At 43.4% G+C, this 13,289-nt stretch overlaps 1 protein-coding gene across 1 annotated transcript; it reads right to left on the reverse strand.

Moving 5' to 3' along the window:
* Positions 1-11,714: 11,714 nt before the first annotated feature.
* XCR1 (X-C motif chemokine receptor 1) lies at positions 11,715-12,728 on the reverse strand. Its single transcript, XM_074150983.1, has one exon. The coding sequence runs from the start codon at positions 12,726-12,728 to the stop codon at positions 11,715-11,717; it is 1,014 nt and encodes a 337-aa protein (XP_074007084.1).
* Positions 12,729-13,289: the final 561 nt, after the last annotated feature.

Genomic DNA, 13,289 nt, shown 5'->3' on the forward strand with positions numbered 1-13,289 from the left:
AACTCCCGTGAAGCCGCTGGAGGTGACTCCCCACCCCCGGGGCGGTGGCTGGGTACAAGGCTATGGGCTGCCGGCCGGGCCCGGCCGCGGCGGGTCCCTCAGCGGGGCGGGTGGCGGGCCCGGCCGAGCCGGGGGGAGGCGGGGGAGAGAACCGTGGGGAAAACAGAGAGTTTAAAAATGGGTTTGCGGGGGAAATCGCTGCTTTCCCCTACATCTGCGGGGTTGGGTGTTTTGCTCTCTGGGGTGTGTGTTTCTGGTACCCTCAAGCAAGGTCGCCTGTCAGGAATCATAGAATCATCTAGGTTGGAAAAGACCCTTGGGATCATCGTGTCCAACCAGTCCAAGAAGTGTAGCTTTTTAACATAGTACCGACTGTTGCTTTTAGGACAGTTCAGTATGGTGGGATTTTTCTTTTTTGTTTGTTTGGTTGGTTGGTTTTTTGCTTTTTTTTGGTTTTTTTTGTTGTTTTGTTTTGTTTGCGCATCAGTTCATCGAGCTCTTTGCAGGGACAGCTGGAGCGAAGGTGAAATCGGGCTGGATAAACCCAGCAGACAGCAGGTTTCCCCTTTCTGTTCTCCTCGGCTGACGAAAGGAAAATCCTCCTCCCACGACCGAAAGACGTAGGTAGGGATTAATAAAGGCCACAGACGGTCAGAGACTGGGAGAAAGCAGGTGTGAAACTGGGAGAAGGGGTTGCTTCACAGGAGGGGGTGCCAGGGGGTACATAGAGCACAGGGTTCCGGCCACACACGCCATCTCCCAGCACCGGGCTCCTTCTGCAAGCAAGCTGTTTTCACTCCTCCTTTTCACATTTTAACCCTTCCATAATACGTATGATTCTCTGAAAGGACGCTGCTTTTGCAGCATCTCAAATAGGCAACAATGATTGTGTATGTGAAGTGTACTTGAAAACTAAGTTCCTTTGGGTTGGTTTGTTGTTTTTTTTTTTTTTCCACATTGCCTTGGTAAATAAATGCTTTTAAATCAAGCTTGTGACCAAATGATGTGTCATCAATTCATGCCAGAATGCTCATGACTGTATTAGCGTCTTAAGCTTCAGCTTAGGCAGCCATAATATCAAAGCATCATATTTTCAAGACTCTGAGGAAACATAATATGTAGTACATACTCACTGACGTGTCTCCATCATCCTCATTTTTTCATCCTCAACTTAAGGATGACTAAGCAACCTTAAAAAGTTTTGGTGAATTACCTTCACCTAATGCATGGTTTTGAACAGCTCAAAAGCATCTCCATGTCCTCAGGAGTGCAGGTTATAGGGCTAAGCATGTTGTGGGCACGTGATTCATGAAATGCAGTGGGACGCCTTACATATAGTTTGGATGTGGCCTTCAGGCTGACTTCTCCTGGCACGCTTTGCTGCGTCATGCAGTGCAGGGCCAGGAGCATCTGCTAAAAACAACTGCTTGTTTTCCATCGATCTGTAGATAACTGGGTGTCTTCCAAAAGTAACCTCAGGGTCATCAGTTGCAAATAATGATAAATCCCAGGTAATTTCACTGCAATGGAGGGTTTTTTACACATTTTCAAAAAGTCTTTGTGCCGTTTTACTTTTCACTCAAAAATTATCAAGTAGAATGGATTGTTCCTCCTTTTAATTACGTACTGACAAGCTACTTTCGAAATATTTAATCATTGACACTAATTATTGAGTTATTGCTTGTTTATATAGACATCAAATTCTTCAGAGGAAAGTATGCTGTTTCTAACTAGGTCTGTAGCTGACCAACACTTTAACAGAATTTTCTATATTCCTCATTTCTTAGCAACGAAAAGGGTTCAAGATTTTTGCTTTTTGGAAGCTGCACTGGAAAAAACCACAACATTATTTGCTCCATTTGTGTTGCTTTTCTTTTTTTCTTTATTTTTATTCTGATAAAACTTATGTATTAACTTCTTAAACTATGATAAGCTGGATAGGAATTATTTTCCTAGCCCAGGAAAGGCAACGACAGTCATCCCAGCAAAGGGAAAGCTTTTGCTGGGAAGATTTTTTTCACTAGTTGGTGGAATGTTACCCTTGTAATTGTAAATGTATTCCATATAGGTACCCAACTCAAAACTATTAAATGTCTACTTAACATGTATTAAGGATCATTAAAGGATCATGCTGTATCCTTTAGGTTTTGTTCCATATGGCTAAAATGTAGACCAAAGTCACTATTTAAGGGCTGAAATCAACTTCTGACGTCAGAAGTTAAATGAATTCTAGCTGCAGCTCTTTTAGAGTGATTCTGAAAATACAGTTTGAACGTGGGCTGGTTTGGTTTTGGTTTTGTTGGGGTTTTTTTTTTTTTTCATTTTGGTGACACTAGAAGCCATTTCTGTACAAAGTTTGCAAATAAATATAGAATCCTTTAGTTTCAATTGTGATGCATAAATGTGCTTTATTTTTGTGTTGGAAGAGTTTCCTCCATTGACACAAGTCAATTTACATTCATACTGTCTAGCTCGTCATAAATTAAAAGTCCCTGAGGAGAAGGACTTGGGGGTGGTGGTGGATGAGAAGCTCAACATGAGCCGGCAGTGTGCACTGGCAGCCCAGAAAGCCAACCCGATCCTGGGCTGCATCAAGAGAAGTGTGGCCAGGTCGCGGGAGGTGATTCTACCCCTCTACTCTGCGCTCGTGAGACCCCACCTGGAATACTGTGTACAGCTTTGGAGTCCTCAACACAGGAAGGACATGGACCTGTTGGAACGGGTCCAGAGGAGGGCCACGAAGATGATCAGAGGGATGGAGCACCTCCCCTATGAAGACAGGCTGAGAGAGCTGGGGTTGTTCAGCCTGGAGAAGAGAAGGCTCCGGGGAGACTTCCAATAGCAGCCTTCCAATATCTGAAGGGAGCCTACAGGAGAGCCGGAGAGGGACTCTTTGTGAGGAAATGTAGTGACAGGACAAGGGGTAATGGTTTTAAATTGGAAGAGGGGACATTTAGATTAGATATTAGGAGGAAATTCTTTACTGTGAGGGTAGTGAAGCACTGGAAGAGGTTGCCCAGGGAAGCTGTGGATGCCCCATCCCTGGAAGTGTTCAAGGCCAGGCTGGATGGGGCTTTGAGCAACCTGCCCTAGTGGAGGTGTCCCTGCCCATGGCAGGGGGGTTGGAACTCCATGATCTTTATGGTCCCTTCCAACTCTAGCCATTCTATGATTCTATGATTCAAAATTATACACTGTCATCAATCCTCTCGTCCTGACAACAGTTTGGTGCCTCATGGGCTAGAGCAGGTATTTCTAAACCCTCTTAAATAACTGGGCTCTACCAAAAAAACCCAGAAAAAAATGTCTCTGGTGGCTATTAGATTCTGTGAATATTTCATAGTGGTCTCTGAGTACGTGTCCACAGGATGCGTTCTTTCCATCTGTCTTAAGATTATTGCTACATGTCCTACATTTATTATTTTTTTATGAGTTAATTGATGTTGTATAATAACTGGGGAGGGTTTTGCTTCCACTTGGCACTTGAGGTATTTTATGAGCATAGCAAGCTCCCAGTTTCCCTGGTGACCCTCAGTGGATTAACATACCATTGTAGCTAGACTGAACAACAGGCTGCTGTTCATCATCAGAGACTTTCTGTGGCCGCGGGGAGAAAGCTTTGGAAGCACTTTTTGCATTTGTCTGCATTCTGTTTTGAATAGGTGGACAAATAATTGTCAGTAGGTGTAAAGCTGGAAGCAGGCAACATAAAAAGAACCAGCAAAGCTCTGGAAAACCTCTAGAAGCAAATTTGGCATTTTGGACCAGTTGGCTGAGGTGCTGGGAAGACTATTCTGCTAATATTGGGTCAGCTTGTGAGACTGACTTCACTTCAGCACATCAGGGTTAGAAGCTATCACCGCTCAGAACTGCCTGCATTTCATCACGGACTTGCAGAATGGTAGGGGTTGGAAGGGACCTTCAGAGATCATCTAGTCCAACCCCCCTGCCAAAGCAGGTCCACCTAAAGCAGAGTGGACAGGAACGCACCCGGGCAGGTTTGGAATATCTCCAGAGAAGGAGACTCACAACCTCTCTGGGCAGCCTGTTCCAGTGCTCTGTCAACCCCAAAGTCAGGAAGTTTTTCCTCATGTTCAGATGGAATTTCCTGTGTTCTAGTTCGTGCCCGTTGCCCCTTGTCCTGTCACTGGGCACCACTGAGAAGCATCTGGCCCCATCCTCTTGACACCCACCTTTTTGATATTAATAAGCATTGAAGGTCCCCTCTCAGTCTGCTCTTCTCCAGGCTAAACAGACCCAGGTCTCTCAGCCTTTCCCCATGACAGATGCTCCAGAGTCCCTTGATCATCTTTGTAGCTCCCTGCTGGACTCTCTCCAATAGTTCCTTGTCTTTCTTGAACTGGGAAGCCCAGAACTCCTGTGTGGACAAATTAGGTACCAAGATTTTGAGCTGATTTGGTGCTGGTTCAACTGAACCAGCAATGATATGGCAGAACCAGGACAGAGACTCTGGACTGTACAGTTTAAATGAACTAGAGTCTTTTGTATACGTAAAGGTGTGCGGCACAAGGATAAAGACCATACTAAGGCTTTGGAGATTAAGAGTTGGGTAAGATAGCTGGAAGGATATTGCCATCAAGAAACAGGACTTGACCTCAGAAAGCAGCATGGTTTGGAGGAATGAAACAAACTCAAAAATATTTTGGATTTGCTATCTTGGCAGTTCCTGAATATAGAGTATTCCAATCCCTGCACTTTACTTTGTTATTCTCAGTTTTCTGCCTCACTCCAGCCAGGATTTTCTGTCTTACACTTCTCTTCCAATTTAAAACTGAAGATACTTATATATTGAACATTTACAGAGCCTAACGCTTCTATCTGAAACGGCCCACAATCTGTCAGAAGGGGTTGGCTTCCTTTCAAACCCCTCCCTTTTGTGTGGTACCTGTTGAACCTTTGCACTAAAACATGCTGGTTCCCTTTGTGGCAGAAGTTTCTGGTTTACTTCTCCATGAACGAATCTTTCCAGCAAATGTATTTCTTGCCATTTCTATACCTACATGCAAAAGCAAAATGGGACCTTTTTAAGTAATGCTGTTTTTTCTAACAGGTATAGTGTCAACTAGGAATCACTTCCATGACATGCTCATTGCACAGGTCAGTGAAGGCTTTGGGCATCAAAACCTAACTTTTCAGGTTTGAGTTTTGTGTTCAGTTCTCTTAGAGGACTGTGTTCTTCAGGCTGGATTCTGCACTAAAACAGTCTTTTCACAACATTTACTTGTTTTATTGTTGCTTTGGCAACAAATCATAAAAATCGTAGAGTAGTTTAGATTTGAAGGGACCTCTGGAGGTTTCTACTCCAAATCCCTGCCCGAAGCAGATATAATCAGATGAGGTTGCTCAAGGTCCAGTCAACTTTTGAACCATCTCTCTGAGTCCCTGTTCTAGTTTTTGACTATCTTTGTAAAAAACCAAATGCCTAATTGAAATATCCCATATTCCAGCTTGTGTCCATTGCTGTGCATGTCTGAGGAGAGTGTCTCCACCTTCTCTGTATCCTCCAGTCAGGTAGTTGCAGATGCAGTCTGTGCTTCTCTGAGCCTTCTCTTCCTATGGCCATACGAACCCAGATTTCTCAGCCTCCCCCCATCCATCATGTTCTCCAGCCCCTGACTGGCTTGAAGGCCTCTGCTGGCCTCCTTCAGGTATGTCCATGACTTGCACATACTGGGGAGCTCAAAACTAGACACCTACTCCAGATGTCACAAGTGACAAATAGTGGGGAACGATCACTTCTCTGGACCTGCAGGCTGCACTCTTGCTAATACAGCCCAGGCTGTGGCTCACACCCTTTGCTGTGAGCGTGCTTGCTGGCTTATGTGCAAAGACCCCCAGATCCCTTCCTGCAGAGCTCCTTCCCAGGCTGCTGCCCTCCCCAGCCTGTAGAATTATTCTACCCCAGACACAAGGCTTTGTGAATAATGTAAAAAAATGAATAATCATCGTGCTGCAAACCACAAATTGTTTTCTGTGAGGCCAACCCTACTGGGTTCTCTAATCTTTCACTGCTCTAACACTCCTCTATGAGGAAGGTGAGAAGCAGAGGAAGACCGCTAGTGGCAGTCCCTTCCCATGGGTGATTGCTGTGAGATGGCTTCAGTGTTCTTCATATTTTAAACACGTATAGAGTTCCTTATGTGAATGCGTGGGCTTGAAGCTCACTTTCAACATTCGGTATGCTTAGGAACAAGTGAGTTCATCTCAAGAACAGTTCTATGCTGGTAAGTGAAGTTCTGTTGTGTTTGTTCCTCCTTTATAATGATATACAACTGGTCTTCATAGGTCATCTTTACTGGTACTTCTTACTGCCTGTTCTCATTTTCACTGGCAGCTAACTCTCGCATTATTTTCCTTTCTAATTTTTGCACTTGCTTCAGTATTGCTTCCTGAAGAACACGTAGGCATCTGATCACTACAGCAAATATCAGTCACATTTCTCTCCATTTAACGCAGGGCCTTCCTACCTAAACACTGGTTGAGCAAGAGCAGTTTAAACTGCTGAGTAACCATAAGGAGAATATAAAATAGAATTTTATTTATTATTTTAATAACACTATGATTTTTAATAACACTATTTTCAAAATATTGAGTTATAGATGGAGGTATCCTGACTCCCGATGAAAATACTTCTGGCAATAAGCAGTGCATGCTGTGCTTTGCCCAGTGCATTGCACTCGTTTATGAGTCGGATTCTTGCTCTGATTATGATCAGAACAAGAATTATCATTGATTTTAATAGGAACAGGATGCTTTCTTAAACGTGTGGATTTCAAGTTTGTTTGTTTTATTTAAGACAGTTTGCATTAGTGGTGGAATGGATTAATTTAGTTACCCGCCGTACCCCTTACCAGGGAGGGTTTTCCCTGCTGGCAGATCATTGACCGATACAGGTTCCTTCGGCTGCACAGAAGGTGGGAGCTCTGACAGGCTATGGCAGTGATGCTCGGTTTTGTGTTGACCCGCTGAAAAGACTGGCAGGGAGAAGGGCCTAATCCAGCTAAGCTGCCTGTGGGAGAAGCTGTTGTTCTCCTATTCCCACCAGGTGGAACTTAATACAGACTTAATCAGAGGAACAAGAGCATGTCCATTTAACTGCAACTTGCAATTAGGGTTAGAGGTGCCATCCTGCGTAAACGCACCCCGGCACTGTACAACAGTTGTAATATTGTGACCACTCAATCTGACACCGCTCCCCTCCCCTAAATAGACTGTGGTTTCCAAAAGCAATTAATTTCTCTTTTTTCACTTCACAAACTTCTTTCTCTCAGTTCTGCATTTGCTGAGACCACATAATAGTTGATTGATTGAGTGAAATTAAAGCATCAAGGTCCCCTGAGCGTTATGTTTTACCCAGAGCAGTCTGTATTTTCCAAGCATCTGGAGCTCCCAGAAGGAAAGAGATGCGCAGGCTGCCCGTCCCCAGACCTGCCCTGGGCTTGTCCTGTGGCTTTAGCAATGTAGATATTCAATAACATATGTATATAAACAAAGATGGAAGCTACACCAACGTATTTCCTCTTGACAAAAGATACAGCTCCAAGTGCCTTACGGATCTCTGTGCCTAGCAGCAGAGTTTGGAGAGAGGGGGTACTACTCACGGCAGAGAAGAATTGCTTTGGGAGTACTTAAGTAGACTGGATGTAAGTAGTCTGTGGGACCGGACAGGGTGCACGTGATGGTGCTGAGGGCATTGTCCTATGTCATTGCAAGGTGCTATCTGTTGCCTCTAAAGGCTATGTTGATCATGGGAGGTCCCTGATGATTTGAAAAAGGCAAAGGTCATGTCCATTTTCAAAAAAGGCAAGAAGGAGAATCCAGGGAATTGTAGGCCAGTCAGTCTCCCCCCCCCTACCCAGGAAGATGGAGCAAATCCTCTTGAAAGCCATTACCAAACAGATGCAGGGCAAAAATATTTGCGAACAGCCAGCACAGATTTACCAAGAAAAAACAGTGCCTGGCCAACTCAACTGTCTTCTACAATGAGATGACTCACTCTGGGGATAAGGGGAAAACTGTGCATGTCATTTACCTGGACTTTTGCAAGGCTTATGACAAAGTCCCCCACAGCATCCTTTTAGCCGGACTGGGGACATACAGACTGAAGGGGTGGACCACAAAGTGGATTAAAAACTGACTGGACCATCAGGCTCAAAGGGTAGTGGTCAATGGTGTATCATCTTAATGAGTGGCTGGTTCTGATTGGCGTGCTTTGGGGGTCAATATCGAGGCTGATATTCTTTAACATCTTCATTAACAACCTGGATGATGGGACAGGGTGCACCTTCAGCAAGTTTATGGATGAAACTAAATAAGAGGGAGCAGCTCATACACACTGAGTTTTAGGGCTGTCATGCAAGGAGACATCAGCAAGCTTCAAGAATGAGCTGACAGGAGTCCTGGAAGTTCAACAACGGCAAATGCGAAGTCCTGCACCTGGGATGGCCTAACCCCTTGCAAGACCATGGGCCTGGGGGCCATCTGGCTAGAGGTCAGCTTTGCTGGAAAAGATCTGGAAGTTCGAGTGGACAACAAGTTGAACACAACTCAGTCATGTGCCCTTGCAGCAGTGAAGACTAATTATGGGCCTATGTTGCCATCAGGTTGAGGGAAACCTTTATTCCCCTCTACCTGTTGTTCATGTGGTCACATCTGCAGTAGCATATCCAGTTTTAGGGCCCCTGAAGTGACTGACTGACTGAAGTGAGCCAAATGGAGGACCACCAAGATGGTTAGGGAGTTGGAGCGCGTGATGTATGAGGAGACTAGATCAACTAGGGTTTGTTGAGCCCCAGGAAAAAAAACAAGGCTTAGGGGAGATCTGATGGCACTTTCCATTACGTAATGTGAGGACATAGAGAAAGCAAGGAAGAGGCAACATCACCAGGTTGCAGCAAAAGACATTTTGTTCATGTAGAAGGAAAAAATCCACCATGAGAGCTGTTAAGCATTGGAACAGGGACCCAGTTATGTAGTCCCTGTTCCTGGTCATTGATCAAAGAACAATAGTCACAGTATAGTATTCCATTGAATTTCTGAATGTTTATTAGTACCACTTCATTATATCAGGAGGGGAAATCTCCACATGCTAAGTTGCTTTGATTATGGTAGGCAGCAGTACAATTGGCTAACATTAAGCATTCCCTTTACATGCTCAGATATACTGTTAAAAGATACACTTAAGCTACAAACAGATTTAAATAACTTGTTAAAAACTGGGCAGAGCAGGATCATTTCAGTCTCTCATGCTTCTGTTATACTTCTTGACTTATTTTAGATAAATGTAAAATGCATTGACAGTAAAGATTTCAGGGTACTGTAGCTCTAGGACAATGAGTTGAATGACAGTTTGTTGAAATGATGTAGGTGTACAAGACTTTCTTTTACTCATCGTCACAGCATTTTCCTGTTGTAGAGCTTTGATGGTGCCTGAGAAGGGCTCCTGGCTTACCAGAACAGAAGAAGAATTTGGACTCATTTGTCCTTCAGTAGGTTGTCTCTTCATAGTTGACAGTATTGAGTCCCCCCAGTCCAAATTCTCTTGAAGTGCATAGAAGCAACCACATTAATTTCAAATGTCTGTTATCAGGAGACAGTAGCCAAAGGCTGGTTTCCACCATAGCCAGATAAATGACAACTTCCACCTTCCCACAGTTTGTCTGAACACAAGTGAGTCCCCTGTGCGATTAATAAGTAACCTTTTAAATTTTAGGCAATAACTGTGGTAATGGGATAACAGGACTGACTTGTTCAGAAAGGTGCACCTGATGATGAGGGACAAGAAGCGATCATTTTGTCTGGCAGCTAAACTGAAGTACAAACTAGAAACTACGGGCAAGCCCTAGGAAGACTGGATACGCGTCATACGTTTGCCCCATTCTTATGCTTTTCCCTGGGTATTTTTCCTTCTGGATACGATCAGAAATAGGATATTGTTCTATGGGCGTGCCTGAGTTTCTGCTTTTTATAAACTACACAGCAGCTGAGAAGAATCTGTTGTCTGCTCCAGATGATCTTTAGAGATCAAACGAAATAGTGCAGAAACAACACAGAGACACCATAAGATGGCTGCTCCCAAAAGCCAAATTCTTGCTTAGAACCACTGCCAAATCATTGGTTGCTGCCATTTCAAAGCTACCTTGACTTTCTATACGAATGCTAGGAAATTAAATATTCTGGTTTCTGGAGGCTTTGTAATTCAGCTACAGCGAAGTATGTACTACATGCTACACTGCCTGAGGAAAAAAAACACAACGCACTGAGCTATCATGAAGATTAATATCAGTATCCTTGAGAAAAAAGAATGTTAATGGTTTTGTTGCAAAAATGTGGCAATTGAATTCCCTCAACTTACTTTTAGCTGTGAAATCATGTTTTAGTAGTCACATAAAAACACTCCTGCACTTAACACAGCTACCCCTCTTAGCAACATTTTCAGGGTTAGGTTCATGCAGACATTTGCACTTTACTTTCCACCTGCCCCCAGAGATGAGATGTGTTCATGAAATGAAAGACTTGCGTGTGGCCAGGCAGCTGGTTAGACCAGACGCTCGCACGCCTCGGAGATACGAGCATATCTGGTATTTAGACAGACGTGAAGCACATCAAAAGCAAACACATGGCTGGCTTTGATGATCAGGTTTTAAGCAGAGATTTAAACATCTCTGTGACGCAGTTTTTTAAAAGCTGGGGAGCAGCAAGCACCCAAGGAGGCTAAAACCTGCTGCTCTGGGCTCCTGAAAAAAAAAAAACACAAAAGAGGAGCCAAACACGAATTTTACAAATCAAGCCAAGTTATTTCTATCCTGCTGTTTCAAAAGCCATTTGTTCTTGCACTATAATCTTTTCAGAAAGTTTCTTTCTTTTCAGCACCATAGCAAAGGGAGAAAAGGGGGGAGACAGTATTTCGGGGCAAATATGTTCCTGCTCTGCCCAGGAGAGTGGGTACCAGCCCACAGCAGGCACCCGAAGGGATATTCAGAGACTGGAGGGTGCCTGGGGCAGGAGCAGTACCAGGAGGAAAACCAATACCCTAATGAAGTATCTTCTTAACAGCTCGTCTTCCTTCTAGGGCTCTCCCAAACTTTCCATTTCAGACTCAAAAGACTACCTTAACACTAAGCTAGTTTTATATGTATTTACCTACCAACAGGTAAAAGAACATTTGCATTGAGAACTTCAGAGATTCTGAGGTCTTGAAGCTATTGTCAGGCCAGTAAATCCTGAGAGCCCCAAAAAGAGAGAACCAATGAGTTCAGCACAGATAAACGCTGTGAAGCATTAAAAGCTACAGAAATACATGTGTGTACATTGCTATATACAGTCCAAGTATTTTAAGTCAGGCAAGAAAGCAACATGTAACACCATTTATGTTAAGACCTGATGTTTTAGCTTCCAAAGGAAAAAGCAGACTTTGTTGTTGTTTTTAAAAAGAGACTAAAAATGAGAGAAAATCCATCTCACTGCACAAAAAATCATAAAGGTAAGACTTACAGGCCAGTGAAGTAATTTCTCAGCATTCTCAGCTCTCCATCCCACTGCAAATACATTTCGTTATTACTTTCCACACACAGCATGTTTGTAAAGAGTAAATTTGTGTGTCTTTCTCAGGGAAGTGCCTCTAAGAATTAGAGATTACCCATGACTTTTAAAATCTGAAAGTTCATCCAGGATTAGTCCTAATAGGTCTCACTTCAGTAGATGGACGCATCTTCATAGTGGAATTTGCCTTGAGACCAGATCCTGGGACTGGAGGCTTGACCATTGCCACAGAGTAAACACTGACTGAATAAACGCAACAAGTGCCTCTTGAACTTTACTCCAACAAAAACGTAGAGCACAGGGTTGAGGCAGCAGTGGGAGAAAGCAATTTTACGGCTGATGTGAAAGGCGAGCTTGGAGTCTTTTTCGTACTGACAGGTGGGTGGTGGAAAAGTAATCAGAAAGCTGAGGATGTTATAAGGTGCCCAGCTTAGGAAAAAAGCCACCACAATAATAAGGATGAGTTTCACCGTTCTGTGCTTTCTGCGAGATCTTGCTCCGAGCAGGATTATGAGTATCTTGAAGTAACAGAATACAATAACCCCAAAGGAAAACAGGAAGAGTACATTTCGCAGATAGATGTCCACCTTTTTCCATTTCCCATCAGCATAATCACAGGTCTTGCCCTCTTCCAATTTTTCTTGCACTGTGGTGTGAATCACCTCGGGAACCACAATTAATATGCTAGCAGTCCAAACAACCAAGCTCACCAGAAATCCACAGCGCTGCGTCTGGGATCTCAAAGTCGAGAGGGGGTTCACTACGGACAAGTACCGCAGGATAGTCATGAGAGTCAAAAAGAAAACACCGCTGTAGTAGCCAATGGAGAAAACAGCATTCACGGCTTTGCAAAGGAACTCACCAAAAATCCACCCGAAGGTCTGGTCCACTGCCCAGAATGGCAACATGCAGGAGAAGACTAAATCAGAGACACAGAGATTCATGATGAAGACGTTTGTTAAAGATGTAAAGTTTTCATATTTGAATAGGATCCATAACACTAGAGTGTTTCCTAGCAGGCTGAGCAAAAATGCCGTAGTGTAGAGGACAGTGGTGAGATGGGTGTTGAATACAAAATAGTCGCCCATTTCGCAGACATTGCTGTCATAAGAGTATTTGTATGAGTAATTATCGTCTGGATCAGGTGTATAAAGTTCTTCATCCATTTGTCTGTGCAAAGCTTGCACTGTTCTCCAGCAGCTATTTTTAAGAACTGCAACAATCAAACCAAAATTTTGGTGAAAATCAACCCAATAACTAAACTCTCACTGTGGAGGCTTCTGTTTTAAAAGACAAAAAGAAGCAGTGAAACTACCTTGTTTGTCCTGGTTTTGGGAGAGAAAAGAATCATTTCCCCTTATGATTCAAACATGAACAGGTAGATACTAAAGATTTATCCTCAAAGCAACGTCAAGGTCTTAAATACTTAAGAAGTCAGAGACTAAGACGTTTCTAAACCAATATGGTCGGTGAAAACTGCTAATTATTAAGCTTCTACTAAGTGAAGGTTGAGGGTGCGGGGTTTTTTTAACGTAAGTATCCCAGGTGCCAAGACTTTCAAATCTGCTACTACTTTTAAATTTTCTGGAGGGTATCAAATTCCTAAACACTTCACCATATATATGATTCTTTGTCACCAAGGTTCAGCACTGCAGAAACCTAAAGAGCTGAGCAGTACCAGTATCAACAAGCATAAGCATTAAGAATGGAAAAAGCCATGCTTCTTA

The sequence above is a fragment of the Numenius arquata genome, chromosome 7 (genome assembly GCF_964106895.1).
Source record: "Numenius arquata chromosome 7, bNumArq3.hap1.1, whole genome shotgun sequence".
Taxonomy (NCBI): domain Eukaryota; kingdom Metazoa; phylum Chordata; class Aves; order Charadriiformes; family Scolopacidae; genus Numenius; species Numenius arquata.